General features: G+C 43.2%; 1 protein-coding gene across 4 annotated transcripts in view; it reads right to left on the bottom strand.

The window, feature by feature from the left end:
• Positions 1 to 23,868, bottom strand: part of BMP2K (BMP2 inducible kinase) — a 205,377-nt gene that overhangs the window by 122,383 nt on the left and 59,126 nt on the right. For all 4 annotated transcript variants that reach the window (XM_075861433.1, XM_075861448.1, XM_075861440.1 and 1 more), the window contains one exon: positions 7,396 to 7,514. In XM_075861433.1, the coding sequence (XP_075717548.1) occupies positions 7,396 to 7,514 (119 nt within the window). The remainder of the gene's footprint in view (positions 1 to 7,395; positions 7,515 to 23,868) is intronic.

The raw sequence follows: 23,868 nt of genomic DNA on the forward strand, positions 1-23,868 counted from the left end.
TGAGGCCATGTCTAGGTATGTCCAAGAAAATCTGGAGAGAGGATTCATCCGTAAGTCCTCCTCTCCTGCTGGCGCAGGGTTTTTCTTTGTGGGGAAAAAAGACGGCTCCCTGCGTCCTTGTATTGATTACCGAGGATTAAACAATATCACGTTAAGAACAAGTACCCGTTACCATTGATCTCAGAACTCTTTGACCGTCTACAGGTGGCGAAAATCTTCACCAAACTAGACCTTCGTGGAGCTTATAATCTCATCCGTATCCGCGAGGGAGACGAATGGAAAACCGCCTTCAATACTCGTGATGGGCATTTTGAATACCTCGTCATGCCCTTTGGACTTTGTAATGCTCCTGCGGTTTTCCAGGCCTTTGTTAATAACATTTTTTGAGATCTGTTGTACAGCTGTGTGGTGGTATACCTGGATGACATTTTAATCTTCTCTCCCAATATTCAAACTCATCGTGTGCATGTGCGCCAAGTGTTACAACGTCTGCGAGAGAACTCTGTTTGCCAAGCTAGAAAAAAGCCTCTTCGAGAGAACCAGCCTGCCTTTATTGGGGTATGTCATTTCCGACCAGGGTCTTCAAATGGATCCAGCCATTGCTGTCCTCAATTCTCAACTGACCTCGTCCGCAAGGACTCAAAGCGGTCCAACGCCTGCTAGGATTCGCAAATTATTACCGCCAGTTTATTCCTCATTTCTCCTCTATGACGGCTCCTATTTCTGCTCTGACCAAAAAAGGGGTTAATGCTAAAGACTGGACTGCGGAGGCCGAAGCCGCATTCCAAGCTCTTAAAGTTGCCTTCTCTTCTGCCTCAGTCCTACATAGACCGGATTCCACCAAACCATTAGTTCTGGAGGTCAATGCTTCTTCTGTGGGAGTTGGAGCTATTCTGTCCCAAAAGACTTGTAGAGGGAGACTGGTGGCCTGCGGTTTTTTCTCCAAATCGTTCACATCCGCTGAAAAAAATGCTGGAATTGGAGATAAGGGACTTTTAGCTATTAAATTGGCCCTGGAGGAATGGAGACATCTGCTTGAGGGTGCACGGCACCCCATCATCATTTACACAGACCATAAAAACCTCCTATATTTACAGACTGCTCAACGCCTAAATTCTCGTCAAGCTCGGTGGGCATTATTCTTCTCCAGATTTGATTTTCAGCTTCATTACAGACCTGCTGGAAGAATACCAAGGCTGACGCCTTATCTTGCTGTTTTGACCTCACAGACCAAGAGCCCAGCCCCCAGTTTATTATAGATCCGAAACGTATTGTGATCGCTGCTCCTGCCAAAGTGGTACACATTCCCCGAGGAAAGACCTACGTACCCCCTAAACAAAGGGATTGTGTTCTGCGTTGGGGCCATGCCTCCAGGGTTTCTGGGCACCCTGGCATCAAAAGGACTCTCGATTTGATTGGTCGTCAGTACTGGTGGCCTTCCATGTCCCAAGACACTAAAGACTTTATTTTGAGAGCAAGTGGAGCAGGCAGAAACAAAGTCTCCCATTCAAGACCTGCTGGCCTTTTGCACCCCCTGCCTGTGCCTGACTCTCCCTGGTCGCACATTGCCATGGACTTCATCACCGATCTGCCTAGTTCTGCTGGGTGTACTGTAATCTGGGTTGTGGTGGATCGCTTTTCCAAGATGGCGCACTTCGTACCTCTCTCAGGCCTTCCGTCATCTTCCCGACTGGCAACGCTGTTTGTCGAGCACATCTTTCACCTGCATGGTCTTCCTAAGCACATTGTTTCTGACAGAGGAGTTCAGTTCACATCCAAGTTCTGGAGAGCCTTGTGCAAACTGCTGGAGATCAAACTAGACTCCTCTTCCGCGTACCATCCCGAATCCAATGGTCAAGTAGAGCGGATAAACCAAATACTTGAAGGTTTCCTCAGGAATTTTGTGTCTCCGAGACAAGACAACTGGGCAGGTCTGCTTCCATGGGCCGAATTTGCCTACAACAACCATACGGGGCAATCTACCCGCTCTTCTCCCTTCTTCTTGGTGTACGGCCAGCACCCAGGAATTCCCCTACCAGTCTCTGTGCCTTCTGAGGTTCCAGCTGCTAACACGGTCCACCGCAACTTTCTACGGATATGGCAGACGGCAAAGGACTCCACCCATAGAGCCGTAGCCAGGTTAAAAAGGGACGCGGATAAAAGACGCAGGATACCGCCGCAGCTCCTTCCTGGAGATGAAGTCTGGCTATCCACCCGGTACATACGTCTGAAGACCCCTTGATACAAGCTAGCTTCTCGGTTTCTGGGTCCCTATGAAATAACTAAACAAATTAATCCAGTAACTTTCAGACTTCGCCTTCCTCAGTCCCTAAAAATCTCTAATTCCTTCCACATTTCTCTGTTGAAACCCACCATACTCAACCGATTTTGTAAGAAAATTCCGGTCCATCCTGTACCAGCGGCTGATGCCGAATTTGGAATTCAAGACATCCTGGAAGTCATAGATCACGGGGGAGATTATGGTACCTAGTGGACTGGAAAGATTATGGTCCTGAGGAGAGATCATGTGAGCCCGTGGAGAATATCAACGCCCCAGCTCTCATCAAGGACTTTGAGCAAAGGTTTCCAAGCAAGCCTAAAAAGAGGGAGCGTAAAGGGGAGGTACTGTAACGGCTGCCGCGCCGTTCCCCACCGTTCCCACGGCCTCTGCTCCGGTTCCGGCGCCCTCCTTCATCAGCTGCTCGTCCCGAGCTCCACTTACCCGGTCCGGACGCTCTGCTGGCCCTGGACGGCGTCAGGTGAGTGCAGCCATTACCTCCTTCTGCGGTCGGCATCCTCGATGTGCGGCTGCAGTCACTAAAGGGCGCGCGCGCGCTGACTGGTCCTGCCTTAAAGGGCCAGTGCGCGCCTTAATTCCCAGAAGTTCCTATTTAAGGTTCCTCCTCCCTTCCATCCCTGCTTGTTCAACCAAGTTCCCCGTGAGTTCCCTGTGCCCTAGTTCCGTTTCCCTTCCTTCTGCCTTTTGTCTGGATTTCCCGTTACTAATCTCTGCTTGAACTTGACTATCCTTGTCTGCCGCCTGCCTTGACCTATTGCTGCCATATCCGTTACGACGCCTGCCTTGACCTATTGCTGCCATACCAGTTACAACTTCTGCCTATCCATCTGACCGCCTCTACCCGCTGTGCCAAGCGTTGCCTGGGTTCCACGCACCATCTCCCAGACGACACCGAGGATCCCCGAACAAACCGGTGAGAACAGTTATATCTGCTTTCCTCAGGCAGTGCTTCATCAACAACCATTAGAGAGATAATATATCTTTCTTCTGCAACCTTCGAGTCCAAGAGGGAACAGTCACAGTGTGAGTAAAGAGATCCCGTTTGTGTATACAATACAGCTTGTAGATAGTTCCCTAGTGTAAGGATACGTACCTTTGTTTGTTCGCTCGTGTTTTTTGCCACAATTCCAAAAAATAAAATTGTATAAAAAAATATCTGCAAGAAATACAAACAAGCTGACCCTTGTTTATATAACTCCATTGCACTAATATCTGCACTATTAGTAAAGACATACCTGACCAAATATACTCAGTCAGGGCAATACATTAAGACTGGCGTGTCAAACACTAGTCTCAAACTAATTTCCGCCGGCGAAAAATGCACCAAATATATTAAGAGGTGCACACCTCTTAATATATCTGGCACATTTTTTGCTGTCCATGCATTAGACATTAAATCAACATCTGCTTTGAGCAGGTGTAGATTTGCGTCATACCTTACAGAAGTTTCTGGAGTAAATTATGAAAAATCTGTCATTCTGGTGGAGGCCACCTCTTTTCCAAGTAAAAAGTGACAAATTTTAGCGGAACTATGGTAAGCACCAAAGTTTGCAACTTTTTTACACCAGAAAACTGGCATAAACCCGTTGATATATTCTCCCCAGTGTGCGAAGGTCCCCAGCTTAATAAGCCAGAATGACAATCCACTTTTTGGCTCCTACTACGGCAGACTTGGCACACCCATGCATTACATACTCGGCTATTTATTTGAATGGCCAGAATGTAACGTTACATTTTTTTCTACAGAGGGAGTCTGCTCGTGTTGCTTAAAAACACCGGAAGCAGCCAGATGATGACACATGTGGGTGCTTAAATAAAAGTGACAGAACAGCAAAAATCACATTTTTTTGGAGCCAATAGGGACAAGTTACCAAAAATCAGACAAATCCCTTACGATCAATGTAATCTTTGTAGCATTGAAGAAGACAGAACACCTCTCCAATGGAATCTAAAAGTCTTTTATTTATCAAATAGTCATATAAAAAAAAAAATCAATGTTTCGACAGATAGAAACAATAGGATCTTATGGGGATTTTATCACACACCAGAGGAAGAGGGTTGCCAATCTCCAGCACTTAAAGAGGCTCTGTCACCACATTATAAGTGGCCTATATTGTACATGATGTGATCGGCGCTGTAATGCAGATTACAGCAGTGTTTTCTATTTAGAAAAACGATCATTTTTGACGGAGTTATTACCTATATTAGCTTTATGCTAATGAGTTTCTCAATGGACAACTGGGCGTGTTTTACTTTTTGACCAAGTGGGCATTGTGGAGAGAAAAGTGTATGTCAGCATCATACACTTCTCCCCATTCATTTACACAGCACATAGTAATCTTACTAGATCACTATGTGCAGCCAAATACACACACATTAACGTTACTCAAGTGTCCTGACAATGAATAGGCATCACTACCAGCCAGGACGTGATGTCTATTCAGAATCCTGACACTTCGCTAATGTTTGTGTGAGATTTACAGCACATCAAGCGTAATCTCGTTTTAAATGGCAGTTTACAACGTAATTTCGCGAGATTACGCTTGCCTTGCTGTAAATCTCACACAAACGTTAGCGAAGTGTCAGGATTCTGAATAGACATCACGTCCTGGCTGGTAGTGATGCCTATTCATTGTCAGGACACTTCAGTAACGTTAGTGTGTGTGTGTATTTGGCTGCACATAGTGATCTAGTAAGGTTACTATGTGCTGTGTAAATGAATGGGGAGAAGTGTATGACGCGGATTGGTCACTGATTGGCCAGCATTATACACTTCTCTCCACAACGCCCACTTGGTCAAAAAGTAAAACACGCCCAGTTGTCCATTAAGAAACATAAAGCTAAAATAGGTCATAACTCTGCTGTAATCTACATTAAAGCGCCGATCACATTATGTACAAGATAGGCCACTTATAATGTGGTGAATGTTCTACAAATTCCACAAAAATGTACCATTAGCAGGCTAAAAAAAAGATTCTGCAAGCCACAAACAATACAATTGTGTTATCATTGTTCTACAAGCTTTTTTTTAATGTATTTGTTTCCTCATAGTGAATAGACAATAAAGCCTATGAGATAAAAAGTCTGGTATTGTAAACAGACAAATTTTCCATGCAGATGGTAACACTGTTCATGGTATTATTGGAATGTATAAGATCATGTTTTCATGTGATCAGATTTAGTGGTGTGTAAACGAACTCCTTAGTGACCAGCCTATTTTAGGCCTTAAAGGGGTTACCTGCATTGTTAAACATTTTATTCAAACGTCCTGAAATAAAAAAAAGGAATTATTATTCCCTTATTATTTCCCCCGGATGCTCCGTTGGTCCTCCTGATGTTTGTTTACATGTAGGCAGCATGTAACTACTGTAGCTAATCGGAGAGCTCAGCGGTGACCAATGAGCCCTTATTTGGCTGCAGCAGTCACATGCTGCCTGCATATAAACAAACATTAGGAGGAACCCCAAATTGTCAGTGCTGGATTGCCTAAGGCTAGGTTCACATCTGCATTAGGGGCTCCGTTATGAGCCTCCATCGCAGATCTGGCGTAAAATGCCAGCCAAAATAGTGCAGCATGTTAGTCGGAAAGACTAGCTGTTGGCCAAACGATAGTTCGGCCAACAGAAATCCAAAGTTTTAACACAGGAAGGTTTTACCGCTCAGACGGCACTGAATGAACAGTCCAACATGTAGGTCGGTATGGACACGCTCTCTGTCAATATGCAATAGACAATCCGCAATCCAGTGTGTGCGTGGATAGTTGTTCTTGTTCCTGTAGTTCCACAGAGCTCTATACGGTCTCCCGACGTTCGAACTCCTGGTTGGATAAAATCCTATATCTCTAGTATGTAAAAAGGAGAAATATAGTGCAACACCCTCTGAAAACTGTTCGGTCCACGCTGGTTTTAGTCCATACTCAAGGTTTACAATGAATAAAAACATCAATAATTCAATACAAAATAGATAAAAAGGCAAAAGCTGCACGCCAAACAATCTCGCCTGACCCGGAGTTTCGCCCTTCCGGCTGCCTCCAAAGTGTTTGGCCAGCTTTAGATGTATATATGAGAACAAACTATAAAGTTCAACTGTGGCAAAATCTTCCAGCAGTCACCATTGCAATTCTCAAGACGGTTGCATTACACAGCTTACATTAATCCTGGTCATTTTAAGACACATTCTTGGAGTCTAGTCAATTTTCAGAGAATAAAATACTATGGATTTTAACTACTTCAACCTCACTGAAAAAAAAATTAAATTGCTTACACCCAGAATCCAGCATCAAAGATGAATAATTCATGTAATTTTATTTATTCTGTACTGCAAATAAAAATACTCAGAGAATAAAGGGTAGACTATTTTTAAATGCCCTTTAAATTGTGCTATTGCACTGATGGGGATGTCTGAGAGGCTTTTGTCTTTGAAGCAATGACAGCACTGTACTTGGAGAGTGCTTTGTAGGTGTTGTTGAGCGGTAATAATCAATAGATTTTACAACAGTAAATTGTTTAGGCTCCAAAAAAGCTAAAATGGATTTATTTGTTCAGTTCAAACAAGGTTTCATGTAAGATTGCTAGCACGTAAATTCATAGTAAAATGAATATGAACTTAAAAGAAATGTCTGGTTTAGAAAACCAATTGCCTTCTCAGGGCATGCCGAGTTAATAGAGCCTCGCATGTGACCTCCACCAATTAGTCGGAGCAGAGAGTAGATCTTTGTATTAGATGGATATACCAATAATTTCAATGAGCACCTTGTAATGCTTTATTTCACCTCTGGTAGCGCTGCAGGGGAATTAAACATTTGCTGATAAGTTCCTTTTGATTGCTGAGGTTCCTTCTAATTAAATTGAACGTATATATTGGCTTTCTTCATGGAGACCATTTTTATATACACACACACACACACACAGATCATTTGTAATGTGTAGGTTACCACAGCAGAAAATTTATTTTTTTACTAATGCATTTACTGTATGAACTAGTTAAAAAAAATAACAAACAGTGTTCTCTAGATAAAAATATACCAAACTAGCTAATAGTATCTCACTATTGAAGCATCTTCGTACTTGATTTGTAGTTTCTAAAATGTGACTTACCATAATAGTAATTTCTCTCTTGCAAATGTTAAGGTCAGGCACATTGTTAACATACATTCTCTTCAGAGCACAACGTAGTCCTCCATGAGTTCGAACAAGAAACACAGTTGAGAAACCGCCTAAAATAACAAAGGTGTAATGATGATCATGGATCGGTCAAAAAGAATGAGCAATACATAATATCCCTATAAATATTTTGGATAATCTTAAAAAATATTGGTTACTTTACACTTCATTCCAAGCATTCACAGCACACCAGAATCCTGGGAAATCCGATTCTAAACTTGTCCTTTCAGCACTGCCTAAGCCATAGGCTTAGAAAAAGAGTGATGGAAAACAACATTTTTAATATAAGGATAGGAATCCAAGGTGTTTTGTTAGCAAACAACCAAACCTTCCCGTGGATTACATTGAATATTGAAATTATTAGTTTACTTATGTTGAGCCAAACACAAACAAGTGCCTTGCAATGAAACTAGTGAGAAATAAGTGTGCAACCCATTGGTGGAACGGAGGCTATGTTCACACAACAGATTTTTCCTGAGGAAAAATCCAATGTGGAATAGGCTGAGATACCGCGGCAGAAATTTGAGGCTGACCCTCGGACTTCTGCCACGGTTTTGTAGTACAAACCGCAACGATTATGCAAAACAGATTAACCCCATTCAATGGGGCTTATCTGCGTGTGGCTACCCGACACTGTTTTTGCAGCAGAATAAGATGTAGAAACCACCTCAAAAAGTGACATATATCGGACATGGCTGAAAACGCTCATTGAAGACAATTGGAGGCTTTTTACAAGCGTTATTCGCGCGGTTTCCAATGCAAATAAACACATCGGAATAAGCATAAAAATATTATTGTGTGAATAGGGCGTAATGGACATACATGACCCTCAGCATTAGGGTGGTCACCACAGAGTGGCTACATGATCACATGATAGCAATATTTTTTGGGTAGTAACTGCATACCCTCTAAAAGGAACATAGGTTTCCTCCACCACCTCAAAGGACATAAATGATAAAGTTATACAAACTTTTATACAATACTGGAATTCTCTGAACACTTGAGACATGAACTTTCCTGCGTTCAGCTTTTTTTCTATAAATTCAGCCAATCCAAAAAAAAAAAAAAAACTCCCATAGACATATGGTAGTGAAGGCTGCAGAGTTGGAGACATTTGGATGGTCTGTAATTTTACACGTGACGTCTTATTATAAGAAGAATGTATTTTCAATATAAAGTATTGATTTGCATCAAGCTTCTGTAATCCAAGAATGCCGCAGGCCCAGACATCCAGTGCTGTGGTTCAGTCAGCTGGGTTACTTTACGCGAAGCACAACACAAGAACGTCTATTGATCTCAATGTGAGCATGTGATAAAGTAGCCGAGCGCTTATCTCTTGTGTTCACAAATACGCTACAACTGTCCATAGCAGCTTCACAGCATGTCTCTCTGACAGTACATTACTTGAAACAAAGGGCACATTGTCAGCCTCATATCACACTCCTTCGGATCGGGGAAAACTTACTTGGGTTTAGCCATTTCACAGCTGTCAAATCCGTTTTCTAAGGCCCAGTTCACACAGAGTTTTTTTTACACGTTTTTGGACATGTGAAACGCGCCAAAAAATGTCAGAAAATGCCTCTCTTTGATTTCAATGGGAGGCTGAGGCGTTTTTTCCCCGCAAGCTGAAAAAACGGCTCGCGGGAAAAAGAAGCGACATGCCCTATCTTCGGGCGTTTACGTCTCTGACCTCCCATTGACATCAATGGGAGGCAGAGAAAGTGTATTATCGTGGCGTTTTTTTTGCCCGCGGCACTCAATGGCACGAAAAACGGCACAAGACACGCAGCGAAAATCGGAGTGCAGGCAGGGCAAAATATGCCTCAAAATTCCAAACTGAATTTTGAGGCAGATTTTCTGCTTGCAAAAAACTCTGTGTGAACCCAGCTTTAGCCCTTATTCACACGACAGGGTTTCCCCGGGAAACCTGGCCGTCAAAAAATCGGACATGCCCTATTTTCGGCCGTTTACCCGGCCGCCCGGCTCCCATAGAAGTCTATGGGGCTGGGTAATACACGGCCATCACCGGAATGTGTCCCGAGTGACGGCCGTGTCTACCGTCGCTCGCGCTCCCTCTCTTCCTCCTCCTCACAGTTCAGAGTGCATGTGAGGAGGAGGAGGGTCTTTTTACGCTCCCTGTAGGAGTCAGATTCCCCAATCCCCGACCGGGGATTGGAGATTTCGCTACAGGAGGAGTGAGTGACTACACTATCCATTAGACACAGCGACGTCACTCACTTCTGAATTACCTGCAGGGGGCTGGGTGGCATTACCTACAGGGGGCTGGGTGGAATTACCTACAGGGGGCTTACCATGGGCAATTTTATCTATTTAGCTCTATACCTGGAGTAAGGGTCGGTTAACCCTGGCATCAAGGCTTCTGCTTATATGATCCTTGACGCATAAGACAGATCACGAATGTTTTCAATTGGATTGATGAATTCATTACGATCCATGTTCTTTTTACCACCACCCTATATTAGGTCTGTCAGCTTTTTGTTATTTTTATTTTTTTTACTGGATAGAATAGCGCTTTATTTCATTTTCTTTTTTTTAATCATTGAGGTCAGTGTTATATACTGGTGTCAGTTTTTGATTTGTGTCCGTTTTTCCATCAGTTTAGATCAGAACATCAGATTTAACATAAGGGCCTGTTCACATCACCGTTGGCTTTCCGGGGTTCCATCAGAGGTTTCCGTCGGGTGAACCCTGCAACGGAAAGTGAAAGCACAGATTCCGTTTCAGTCACCATTGGTCTCAATGGTGACGGAAACATCGCTAATGGTTTCCGTTCGTCACCATTCCGGCAGGTTTCCGGTTTTCCGACGGAATCAATAGCGCAGTCGACTCCGCTATTGATTCCGTCGGAAAACCGGAAACCTGCTGGAATGGTGATGAACAGAAACCATTAGCAATGTTTCCGTCACCATTGAGATCAATGGTGACTCAAACGGAAGCTGTGCTTTCACTTTCACTTTCCGTTGCGGGGTTCACCCGACGGAACCCCGGAACGGAAATGAACGGTGATGTGAACAGGCCCTTATTTAATCAAGCCCTTGATGCAAATTCTGAAGTTCATGTACGTGACAGTGGTTGAACTCACCTGCAGGAGTGTGGCTATTAAATCCCCCCAGCACTGTGATCAATGATGAATGTAGTGCTGTTAAATGGAGGGGGCTCTTTTTTTTTATTACCACCAGGTAATGCCAGGGCCAACAGCTTTATATGGCTTAACAAATGCCCCAGGGCTGTCCAGTAATAATGGTTATGTATTTTATATGCACAGGTAAAAAGTGTCAATATAGCAATATTATATATTAAAGTAACATTACGACCCATTAACGTTCATAAACCAAAAATGTAATGCAGCTTTAAATGCGGTTATATTATTATTATTTTTTGGGTGCCACAGGTATACTCTTTTTATTCACCTTAATATTCCCATGTCTGCTAAGGACCTAACTGAGAAACTGTGCTATGTGCCCTCATTCTGTAAAGCGAGACGGCCGCATCCAGGCAAAGACTGAATGCAGTGGTTGTCAGGTTTGCGCGGAAGTTTCCATATTCACCAAAGACCTCAATAGTGAGAGTCGCCACCTCTCTTTCCAGTCTCTGCCTTGATGCATCCTCAATTGGCCACCTTGGCTTGCAGAATGGACTCCGGGAACCCCCCATTCTCCAGGTAGGTGTAGTTCCAAGAGCGATTTGTCCAACACTAACAGTTGGGAACAGCTGACCGTTTAGCTGGCCATCCATGGACTACCGTGATGTGAAATACTATACCTTCACATTACTACATTTCCTATGAAGAAAAAATGAACCTGTTTAGACAAGTGGGCAAAAGCGGCAAAATTTGAAGAGCTCTTGTCTATTTTGCAACAATAGTAAATATTAACTATCAAGCTAAATGTATATAATTATAATGGTTTATATGGGAGACGAATGCAGTGTACAGAAGGCTTTAGATGCTGGACCACCTGCTGCTCACAATGGAATGCAATGTCCAAATCCAAATGAGTTCGCTTTCACTGCTGTATGTCTGCCATCACATAACTGTTTTTATTCATACTGGAGATACCATATATTCATTATTTTGGGATTATGTTTAATAAATGTAAGCTTAGAAGAAAATGCTTTCCATACTTCAAGGATAAGAATCACAGACAGCAAAAATATTCTACACGTCGCTCAAGGCTGTATTATTTGTAATACACAAAGCAGCAATAAGTAAACTCATGGTTAATCAAAGACAAAAGATTATTGATTTATTAAATTACAATCGCGGAATACAAAAACTAATTTGGGCTGTAAGCATGATATATTGATATATTGCTTTCATGTATGTACACCCATTTTATATTGCATATGTGTTTATTTTATAATACACTGTGAACTGACCCATACAATTACAACATATGTAATAGTCAGGAAAAAGGAACAATGGAGTCTTTTGGCGACGATTTTGACACGGAAACCACGTCGTAATCAACGCCAGAAAACTGCCAAAATCGCCTCCCATTGATTTCAATGGAAGGCAGAGGCGTTTTTTTCCCGGGTGGCTTTTGGCTGCTCGTGGGAATAAAAGGTGGCACGCCGCAGTTTCCACCTCTAACCTCCCATTGAATCAATGGGAGGCAAAAAAAAGTCCATGATGCTATTTTCAGCGTTCTTCACTGCATTATTTGCCTGTGGTCCTTGTATCCGCTTCAAAAACGCTGTGAAAAAAACGCAGAAAAATACGTGCAGACAGTTCAAAATCTGCCTTACAATTCCTGAAGGAATTCGGAGGCAGATCTTTTCTGCCAGAATTTATTTTATTTTTATTAACAGGGCCCAAAAAAAAAAAAAAAATGTGTAATTATGGTAAAACTATTGAATATATAAACTATAGGAACTTTTTTTTTTTTTAAATTTTATGGCTCCCTTTAATGTAGAACAAGGGTGAGATGTAAAGTAGCCTTGTGTACATAATACAAGTAATAAAACACTGCCCTCCTGTAGCCATGTTCTCCACTCTGTGTATATATTAAAGTTAAGGGGGTTTTCTTAAATGAACAAACTCCTTTCTAAGGGTATGTGCACACGACAGCGCAAAATACGTCTGAAATTACGGAGCTATTTTCTGGAGAAAACAGCTCCTGAATTTCAGACGTTTTTGCATGTAATCGCGTTTTTCGCGGCGTCTTTTACGGACGTAATTGGAGCTGTTCTTCATTGGAGTCAATGAAAAACGGCTCCAATTACGTCCCAAGAAGTGTCCTGCACTTCTTTGACGCGGGCGTAATTTTATGCGCTTTCTTTTGACGACGCGTAAAATGACAGCTCGTCTGCACAGAACATCGTAAGACCCATTGCAGGCAATGGGCAGATGTTTGCAGACGTATTGGAGCGGTCTTTTCAGGCGTAATTCGAGGCGTAAAACGCCTCCATTCCGTCTGAAAATAGGTCATGTGCACATACCCTAAATGTAAACTCTTATCATGTGCAACTCATGATTGCCGAGGGTCTAGCTGCTATAACCACGGATTTCATTTATAATTTTTTTTAAAGCCGTGGGCCGGACTCTCCTCTAGAACCTTTAAGCCTCATTCACACGACCGTAGCCATGTGCACGCCCGTGATTTTCGGGTCGGCAGGCAGCGGAACCGTCAGCCGCGAGCCGCCCGCAAATCGCGGGCCATGCACATGGCCGTGGCCATTATTTTCAATGTGCCCGGACCACAGAAGACGGCCGTAATAAGACATGTCCGTTCTTTCTGCGGTGCGGGCTCCCGGGCCATGCAAAGACCGTAAAAACTACTGTCGTGTGCATGGCCCCATAAGAATGAATGGGGCCGCAATTCTCCCGTGGATTTTCGGGGGAATTGCGGCCGCAAAAGCACCTTCGTGTGTAGACACTCCGGTAAAGTTACTGTTGGTGTATGTGACAGCGATATCACGCTGTGCTGTGAATACAGATGGACATGAATGGAGAGTATGTCGCGGATTGGTCAGCGTCATACTCATCTCTTTACAACGCCCACTTGGTCAAAAGTTAAAAAACGCCCAGTTGGGCATTAAGAAACTAATTAGCATAAATCTAAAATTGTTCATAACTTGCTCACAAATGATAGTTTTCCAAAATAAAAACCACTGTTATCTACATTCCAGCGCCTATCAGATTAGGTAGGGGATAGGGCACTTATAAACTGGTGACAGAGCTTCTTTAATGACCAGCTACATTTTTCAGTTTTTACCTCTCTGCCTTTCAGCAGCCATAACTTTTTTTATTTTTTCATTGACGTGACCGTACGAGGCCTTGTTTTATGCGGGAAAAATTGTGTTGTTTTTTTAACCATTTGGGGGTAGAAAAAAATATATTTCCACGCGTGAATATAGGAAAAAGTGATTCTCTGCATCATTTTTCTTGTTTATTTTTATCCCGTTCACGTTTCACACTAAACAACATGTTAGATTAATTCTTCAGGTTATTATGGTCATTTAGATACCGAATATGTGTAGTTTTTTTGTTTTTATTTAATGTAGGGTAATAAAATATATTTTATGCCAAATAATGACTTTTTTTGGGACATTTTTATTTTATTTATTTTTTAGTCCTTTGTAGGTCCCCAGGGCTGACTGCAGAGGGATTCCCTGCTCTTTGATCACGTTACCAGGTTTCCAGTGCGATGAAAGAGGGTATTTCCCAAAAATCATGCCGCGGTCACGGACCGTGGTGATCAAAGGGTTGGACAGCTGGGGTTCGATTGTTTTCCAACCACAGCTGTATTCAGCAGACTTCTCTAAGATCAGGAGCTGTAAGTTACAACTCCTGCTTAGAGGATGAGCGCTCACAGGAGCATTCATCAGCCTCTTTTACAGCGACGCCAAAAGACGTCGATGTAGACAAAGCGCCTGCACCGCCTGCCGACGGTGGGCGGTCATTAAGGGGTTAAGCAACTAGACCACTGTTGTAAAGTGTACTTATTATTTTGTTTTTAATAATTAAAATAGCTTCAAAACCATGGGCTGATTAATTTCATAATACAAGCCTTCTTTACTGTGAGAACTGTGATTCTATGGAATAGCCTACCGCAGGAGCTGGTCACAGCAGGGACAGTAGATGGCTTTAAAAAAGGCTTAGATAATTTCTTAGAACGAAAAAATATTAGCTCCTATGTGTAGAAATTTTTACCTTCCCTTTTCCCGTCCTTTGGTTGAACTTGATGGACGTGTGTCTTTTTTCAACCATACTAACTATGTAACATCTGGGGTCAGAGCTCCATATCCCCTGCTGAATTGAATGATGAGAATGCTGTATGAGGTCTCTGTCACAAAGCAGTATTTTGATCATTATTTTGCATCAGTATTTGAAAGTCAAAACTAGGAGTGGAACCTACACAGAGAAACAGTATAATGAAATTATTTGCGCCTCCTCCGTGTTTGGATCCACTTCTAGTTTGGGCTTACAAATACTGAAGGAAAATACGGCCATGTAAAAGAGACCTGAATCTTTATGTAGTAGGCTCCCGCTAGATTATAGATATAATCCAGTGAACAGGACTGTGGAGTCGAGAAGAAACTTCCGACTCCAGCTGCGACTCCTTCATTAATGGCTCATGTATAATAGGCCAGGTTGTCTGCTCGTTGGGTATAAATATATTTGTGGTTGGTATTGTTCTAAGAAAAAAGTGCGCACTCTGATAACTTTATGCAGCTATATATTTATATGTCCTGGAAATCAAGTGCAAGTCTGAATGGGAATAAAATAAACATTTAAAAGTGTATTTCCTATATTAAGTACTTGCCATAATACGGTCTTCCTATTCTCTCTAAGGGTATGTTCACAAACAAACTCAAAAACGTCTGAAAATACGGAGCTGTTTTCAAGGGAAAACAGGTCCTGATTTTCAGACGTTTTTTAAGCCACTCACGATTTTCGCTGCGTTTTTTACGGCCGTTTTTGTAGCTTTTTTCAATAGTCAATGAAAAACAGCTCCAAAAACGTCCCAATTAGTGTTTTGCACTTCTTTTTCGGCCGTTTTTTTACGCGACCGTTTTTCAAAAAATGGCCCATCGGAACAGAACGCCGTTTTTCCCATTGAAATCAGTGGGCAGATGTTTGGAGGCATTCTGCTTCCGATTTTTCGGCCGTTTTTCGGGTGTTTACGGCCTGAAAAACAGCCGAAAATAGGCCGTGTGAACATACCCTAACAGTTCTAAGATAACTGCAGGTACGCTCAGCCACGGCCGATTTAACCATAGGGCAAACAGTACAACTGTAAAGGATCTGCCCGACACAGCTTCTGTGTCGACACCCGTGGTTAGTCAGTCTGCACCTGCTCCTAAGTCTGATAGAGTGACTCCTTCGTCTACCACTCAGGCTGGGAGGCTGAGGAGTGGGAGAGCTTATCACAGCCTGGCCAGACGGAGCTAGCTCCCGCCCTCTGTCTATTTATACCTTCATTTCCTGCTTCTCCTTTGCCTGTGATTCTGCTTGTTTCCTGGCTCTGCTGCTGCTGCTTGTACTATTTGTCCTCTGCTTCATATTGACCCTGGCTTTACTGACTACTCTCTTGCTCTGCGTTTGGTACCTCGTACACTCCTGGTTTGACTCGGCTCGTTCACTACTCTTGTAGCTCACGGTGTTTCCGTGGGCATCTGACCCTTTTCCCTTAGCTTCTTTGTACCCTTGTCTGTCTGTCTGTACTGCACATAGTGAGAGTAGGGACCGTCGCCCAGTTGTACGCCGTCGCCTAGGATGGGCCGTTGCAAGTAGGCAGGGACTGAGTGGCGGGTAGATTAGGGCTCACCTGTCTGTCTCCCTACCCCGTCATTACAACTGCACCAGACAGTTGGAAGCGGGCCGTTGAAAACTTGTAAGGGGTGTTTGGGGGCGGGCATCCAGAGACAGGGGAAAGGGCTGCATTGTTGTGCGTCTTCCCCTGTGTACACCATAATTGGTTGGCTGTGTCGGTCTGGCTGTTCTCCCTCGCTGCAGGATCACTGAACACTCTGTAGCGCTCCTGGTTGTCAGGGAGATGGAGTTTCCCAGGTGGCCAGGCTAGGGGGGGGGGGAGGAAGAGCGCAGCGTCAGCCCGATTTGAGCCAAGTGCTGACGCGGCGTAGCGGTCCCACGCAAGCTGAGCGGATTCGCTAGGCACTGAGGAGAAAGGGGATATAGGAGAAGGGAAGGTGGTTGCACAGCAGAGTGGGAGACTGCGTGATAAGTACAGGACACTACAGCACAGCCCTGGTGCTCACAGTTCTCAGGTCAATGAACTTCCTCCCCTGGTCTTCGTTGGTGGAAAATTCACTACTGCGCATGTGCAGCACAGATTCAGACATTTTAACAAAGGGAATTAGAGCAGCGGCATGAAGTCTAAGGCCTCATGCACACGGCCGTGCCCGTAGTCACGGACCGCAGCCCGCATTCTTGGCCCGTCTTCCCATACAAAGTATGGGAGCACGGTCCGTAAAATGCAAAAGATAGGACATGTCCTATCTTTTGCGGTACACTTCTACGGCGCGGACACCTATCCGTAGCAGTACGGAAAAGTGTCCGCGGCCAATAGAAGTGGATGGGTCCGTAATTGCGGACCATATTACGGAGAATTTTTACGATCGTGTGCATGGGGCCTAAGGGCTCATTCCCACGAACGTGAATCTCGTCTGTGTGACGGCCGTTAAAACAACGGCCGTCATACGGACCCATGCATTTCAATGTGGCTGTTCACGCGACCATTGTTTCAACGGAGCGCGTGAACGCTCCGTTAAAAAATAGGACATGTCCAATTTTCTTGCATGTCACGCATCCCTCCATAGACTGGAGTCTGTGGGTGATCCGTGACAACGCGTCCTGCGCGGGTCCACCTCGGACTTGGAAAACGGCAGATTTGCACATCCAAGGTGGGCTACGTTCGTGTGAATGAAGCCTTAGGAAGAAGAGAGAACAACGGAGAGCTAATAAACAATTTTTCGATCGCCGCTCGAACATCCTCTTGTCCCTGCTTTTTGATAGGGGCCTTAGAATGATAGAACATAAAATATATTTATATGATTAAAATGTCAAAACTTTCCTAAATTCCTATGACAGAAAACATGCAATAAACTATGCATTTAATAAATACAATATTAATATATAGTATTTAATATATTTATTTTTAAGCCAAAGTTGGAGTCGGTACATTTCTACCAACTCCGAATCCACCTAAAATTAAACCAGGCTCGGTCTCCACAGCCCTGCCAGTGAGTAATTTAAAAAAAATGTAACAGCAACAGCCAAAAAACTGCCAATAAAATCTACTAACATGGAAATTGTGCATTTTGTGTGGCGTTACCTTTGAAGTGGCAATTCAAGCAACACAAAACTTGCAGCAGAGCAATGTCTTGACTGCATGTCCTGCAGACTTCCAATTTGTTTGTTGTTTTTGTTTTATGTTACTTTTTACTATTTTCGGCACCGTTGCCTAGCAAGAGATGCAGAAAGGCAGCACTAGATGGCCTAAGGCCCCATGCACAGGAACGTGTTTTTGCGGCCGCAATTTCCCAAAAAATCCACGGGAGAATTGCGGCCCCATTCATTCCTATGGGGTCATGCACACGACCGTGGTTTCCACGGTCTGTGCATGGCCCAGGAGTCCAGGCTCATAGCAAATAATGGACGCGGCCATGTGCACGGCCCGCGATTTGCGGGCGGCTCGCGGGTGACACTCCGCGCCCGGCCGACCCGAAAATCACGGCCGTGCACATGGCTACGGTCGTGTACATGAGGCCTTACTTTTGTATGACTGAAGTTTCTCGACCAGTGTTCAGAAGCTCTGTTGCAACAGACTGATCACATACCACCAGTAACAAAATAGAAGTGGTCATTGGTACTACGAGTTGGAGCCAGGTATAAATGCTAAGTAGATACTTTTGTAGTGGCAACTGGAGGGACGAGTAGTTCTTCATGAAAAAGTAAGGCTCTGCACACGTGTTTGGCCTACACTTAGCGTATACGCCGGGAAAAGCTCCCATCCTATACGTTAACAGTGGCATCCATCACCATAGACTTTAATAGTATATGTCAAACTCTCATGACCCTATTCATGATGTAAACATTAAACAGATACCATGATAGTCTATAGGCGATGAATGCTACGGTTATATATCCATTTAACACGTCGCCCTTAAACAAACAGATGATCGTCTAACGAATACCGCGCGGTATAGGTTTTTTTGCAAAATCTCTTGTGAAGTGTAGTCTACGACACTATTCCAGCTGCAAAAAAAAATAGGTATACAAATATACACCAGCCCGATGGAGGCCAAAAGTGCACTCTATTGCCCTCCGTTGGGCTATTGGAGCTCTATGGACATGTTTAGCTTGTACGTCGGGAGCTTTCCCGACATACACGCTAAACGTTGGGCTAAAACATGATGTGCACAGAGCCGAAGTTGTACTAGTTAGTTAAAACGAGTCAACTATTTTCCAGGGAAGCACTTGGATTCGGAGTTCTCCATTTTTGATTGATGTCTGACTTTACCAAATTGTAAGTAAAATTAAAAAAATAACATGGGGAGTTTACCAAAACTGGTGTCTAATACGCCAGTCTTAAAAAGAAGCCTGCTAAAATTAATAAATTTGGCGCATCTAGGCTGTCCATAGACTACAAAGTGATATCTACACTAGCTAAAATATAGTAAATTTGTCAAGCTGCGTGGACCCTCCCGCTAAACCCCACCAACTTTATCTCTTTTTAAGGAAAGTGTCGAGTATGGTGTAAAATTGGATAAGTTGCAAATTCGTGAGCAAAACAGTCATGCGCAAAAATGTACGCCTTTTATTGCGCCAGAAAACTGCCAAAATCGCATAGTAAATCTCTCCCATAATTTTCTAAACAAATACTGTACTTTAATTTAAAAAAAACCCTTAGAGAGCAATTGGAATATAATGCAAATTTCTAGTATACACCCTGTTCCAATTCTACCGCCAGGAATTCTAAAATGCAGTGTTGTACAAATATTAAAGGATTTCGTGGAAGGCTTGTCCAAAAAGTATTGTCCTATGAGCGCCATTCTAAAAGCATAGGAGAGCGCATCAGAATACTAATCTGCCTCTGCTCTGCTACCTTACAAACATTCTGATCAGTATGGTAAAACATTGCACCCAGCCCAATTGCTGCCTATAGGACAGCTTGTTATGAAAGTCTAAAAAACCCTTTAAGCCTTTGGTGAGCCTCCAATTCTACATCAGGAAATTGCATAAATCACAATTGCATAATATACTTGTACTTTCTGAATTTTTCCTTCCCCTCCTCTGTTATTACAGCTTGTTTGTTCCAAAGGACTTGTATAGTAATGAAAGGAAATTCTGACGCTATCAGTATAGTAATAGTGCGATGATGGATTTTTATTACATACATGCTGAGCATCCACAATACTAACAGGATCCGATTAATTTTTGCTTTTCAATATTTGGAATGTAAATATATGCAAAATGTATGTGATAACTGAGTTTAATCGGGACTTATTCTTTAGGTCGTTGTAAGAATGTTTCTTTTCCACTGTGACGTGGCCACTAAGTAAACAGGCCGTTCGCAGGCCCCTGTCAGGATATGGAGTTCAGTCACTGGACAGGGCTGTGTGTTTCTTCTAGAACTGGTTTAAACCAGATCACTTTCTTTACAAGGCTTTTTTTTCTTGTCTTTCAGGCAAAGAATACACAGCAACAGTAAAAACCAAGGAAGGAAATCTAAAACAAAGGGATCCACTAGCATCATCAATTTAACAATTTATATGCTGGATGTGAAGTGTTTGATCAGTGGAAGGATAAACAAAAACTCATTCACATTAAAGTGACAGCCCGCATGTAAATCGATATATTAAAGAGTTGCATTATAAGCAATTATTTAATATAAAACGCTCCCTCATCACACAATATTAATTAATTCCGGGACGACCATTGTATGTTGAAACCATAACCCTATGGAAAACTGTTAATTGGTTCCGAAGCCCCCAAAATGTCCACCCTAAACAATAAAAAAGGTGGTTGAAGACAAATAAGCAGAATACAAAAAAACACCACTGTACTCATGTAGATAGTGCCGCAATGCCCCTGTAGATAGTGTCACAGTTCCCACTGTAGATATATATATAAAGTGCCATAGCGCCTACATATAAAGTGCCAGTGCCCATGTAGATCGTGCCACAGACCCCTGCAGATAGTGCCACACTTTCTTCCTCTGTGAATAGTGGCACACAGCCCACACTGTGGATAGCGCTACACCCCCCTCACCTGTAGATAGCGCCAATGGGGCTCCGTCTAGGAGCAGAATCCCAAGCCAGAGCATTGCGGACGCTCTGCCCAGGAATTCCACTCCAGGAGTATGCCCTGATGTCACTGTCCAAATATGGATAGTGACGCCAGGGGCTCCTCCAGGAGCGAAATCCCTGGCCAGAGCGTCAGCGACGCTCTGGCCGGGCATTCCGCTCCAAGAGGTGCCCCTGACGTCACTATCCATATTTGGACAGTGACCCCAGGGGCTCCTCCCATCTTGGACATTTATGACATATCCATAGGATATGCCATAAATGTCTGATAGACGCACCTATCTCAATAAAAGATTGGATATGCCTTGGGACCAATCTTACCAGTGTAACTCAGAACCTTGTTTCCTCTATATTTTTTTTTCTCCAAGCTATTTTGCACCTCTAAACAGAGTAGATACCCCTAAGGTCAAGGATACCCCTTTTTGGGGACCAACATATTGGCCTGGCACCAAGTAAGAAAACTGACTAAATTACCTCCACAAGCTTTTGGCTTTTCTTCCCTTTGTGGGCAAGCCAACCTTTATTTAAAAAACCTCGGCCACAAAGGGGTGTCAATTAACGACATGCTTGATTCTGGACATCGTGCTCTTTCTTTTACTGCTGCATGTGACACATTTCCTATTCTTTGGAATCAACAATTTACTTATCTACGAACTTGCAGTCACATTAAGCTAGTGTTGCCACTGACTCGTTTGGTTACAACCTTAAAAACTTCTATGAGAAAGTTCTATAGACTCATAAGACGGTCACAAGCCTTCTCCAGACTAACTAGGGTGTCTTCTCAATTTCCAACACTGGATATGCAAGCTACTATGAAACTCAATAGAGTTATACCTGCCAGTAGTTGTCAAGATATCAAAGAGTGTATATGTTGACGTGCTAAATATCAATTACCTAATAATACGGACATATTTTATAACTTTTGGGAATGCCTGTAAACACAAATATTGTTGGGATTGTTTTGTCTCTTGTAAAACTTCTCAAAACATTTAGTAAATCTCATGCACACGCTGCGTAAAAAAAAAAACGCGGTGTAAACGTTACTAAATTACCCTGCGGTGCGGAATTTAATTCCGCGGCATGTCAATTTACGCTGCGTTTTTGTTCATTTTATGTTGCGGGTTTTCCCCATTAAATTCAATGGAGAAGCAAAACCTGCAACAGAAAGCAAAGTGTTGGGACTTTTGCGGCGTAATTGCACCTACTACGCCGCAAAAGTCGCAACTCCGGGAAAAAAAAAAACATACTTACCCAAAACGCCCTCCTTCCTGCAGTCCGGCCTCCTGGGATGATGTTTCATCCCATGTGACCGCTGCAGCCAATCACAGGGTGCAGTGTCACATGGCACTGCAACGTCATCATAGGAGGCCGGAGCAGACATCAAAGGAGGGAGGGGGTAAGTATGAGCGCTTTTTTACGCAGTGGAAATCCAATACGAAAAACCGCACCGTGCTGCGATTTTTAGGACAGAAATTGCTGCGGGTTCCAGGTCGTATACACTGCGTGATTTTTTCTCAGCATATCCGACCCGTGGGAACCTGACCTTAAACTGCCACTATGTGAGGGTCCTTAGACATTTGCTAGTATTTGCATAGCCAGAACTACTCCGTATTTTCAGCCGTTTTTTGTTCAGCGTGTGAACATAACCGAAAAGTCTAGTTGTTCCACAGCAGGTGGCATTATGCACAACTGTTCATTGCCCTACCGGAGTTGCATAGACCTTTTGATAAAGAGAGATGTAAGCAGTGAAGTTGTACTAGACATATTATAAACGAAACCTTTAAAAGTAAGTTTAAAATACAAGAGAGACACTTGATACATTTACCCTGCTTTGGAGAAGAAAGAAAAATATAATGGTCATTTAACTGCAGGCAATTCCCACTATCTATAGAGGTTATTCGAGAGCTTGTTTTTCTGGATTGCGTAGGTGTGTTCAGATATACGCGTAGTGAGCACAAAATATAAGTTTCATGAAATCGCCCAGGCTTGCTCTTAGTAACACCTGCAAGTTTCTTTCATGTGGAAACCATATTTAAGTGTGGGATCAATTCTGCATGGAGAGTTTATATTTGTACCGCACAGCGGGGTGGACAACTGTCCTCTTCAGCAAGCAATATTCTGAATTGTAAAAGTTTATGGCTTTGCAAACAATGATACACAACAAAATATTTTCATCGATGATGAATATCATCAACAGTTACTACAGCATGCATAGGCTGCAAAGTAGTAGAAAATAATAAATAACTAATATACTGAATCGGTAACCCAATTATTTTTTATTGTAATTACAGCAAAAGTATTACATTTTAGGAATGCATGATGCATCGAAATTTTGATACAATTTCGATACCATGCACCCTGAAATGATTCAATACTGTCAATTTATGTATTTCGATACTAAGCTGTGTGGCCGCACAGCTTAGTATTGAAATAAATGAAGAGAACGTGACGCGCGCGCTGTACAGCACCCGCGATGTTCTCTTCCCTTAAGGACCGCCCTGCTCGTCAAGAGTGCTGGCCGCGTCACAGTAGGAGGGAGGATCGCTCCTCCTTCCTTTCTCTACTGGCACCATTGATAAGAGGAGAACGTGAGAAAGGGGAGGGGAATGATGCGAGCGGCACAGGGTTCCTGATTATGCGCTGCAGTGTGCAGTGATAGACCGGTCCCAGACAGGTATTAGAGCAGAGACTTAAATAAAGGCACTAGTATTTTTTGCAGATATCATTGGGGAACATTGGGGTTAGTGTGACCCACATTAACCCCAATGTTGCCGTTATGTGAGGGAAATGATGAAGTCACTTATTAATGTGAGGCACATGGTAGCCCCATCATGTACCTCACATATTAACCCAATGTTGCCCATTACAACTGTGAGCGAGGTACTTGATGGGATCAGTTACCATAATGAATATAATGGGCACCATTGGGTTAATGTGTGAGGGAAAGGATGTGGTTAATTCCCATGGGCGTTTTCGATGTGTGAGATACAGACCATATGTCACCCGCTTTTCCTGGATCCAACATAATTCAGAAAGCCGGGCTCCTAGCATCACAGTCATCCATGCTGCGGTCAGTCACTGCACACATGGCCCATTCACTTGTTTTTATTTGTA

The sequence above is a fragment of the Rhinoderma darwinii genome, chromosome 1 (genome assembly GCF_050947455.1).
Source record: "Rhinoderma darwinii isolate aRhiDar2 chromosome 1, aRhiDar2.hap1, whole genome shotgun sequence".
Classification (NCBI taxonomy): Eukaryota; Metazoa; Chordata; class Amphibia; order Anura; family Rhinodermatidae; genus Rhinoderma; species Rhinoderma darwinii.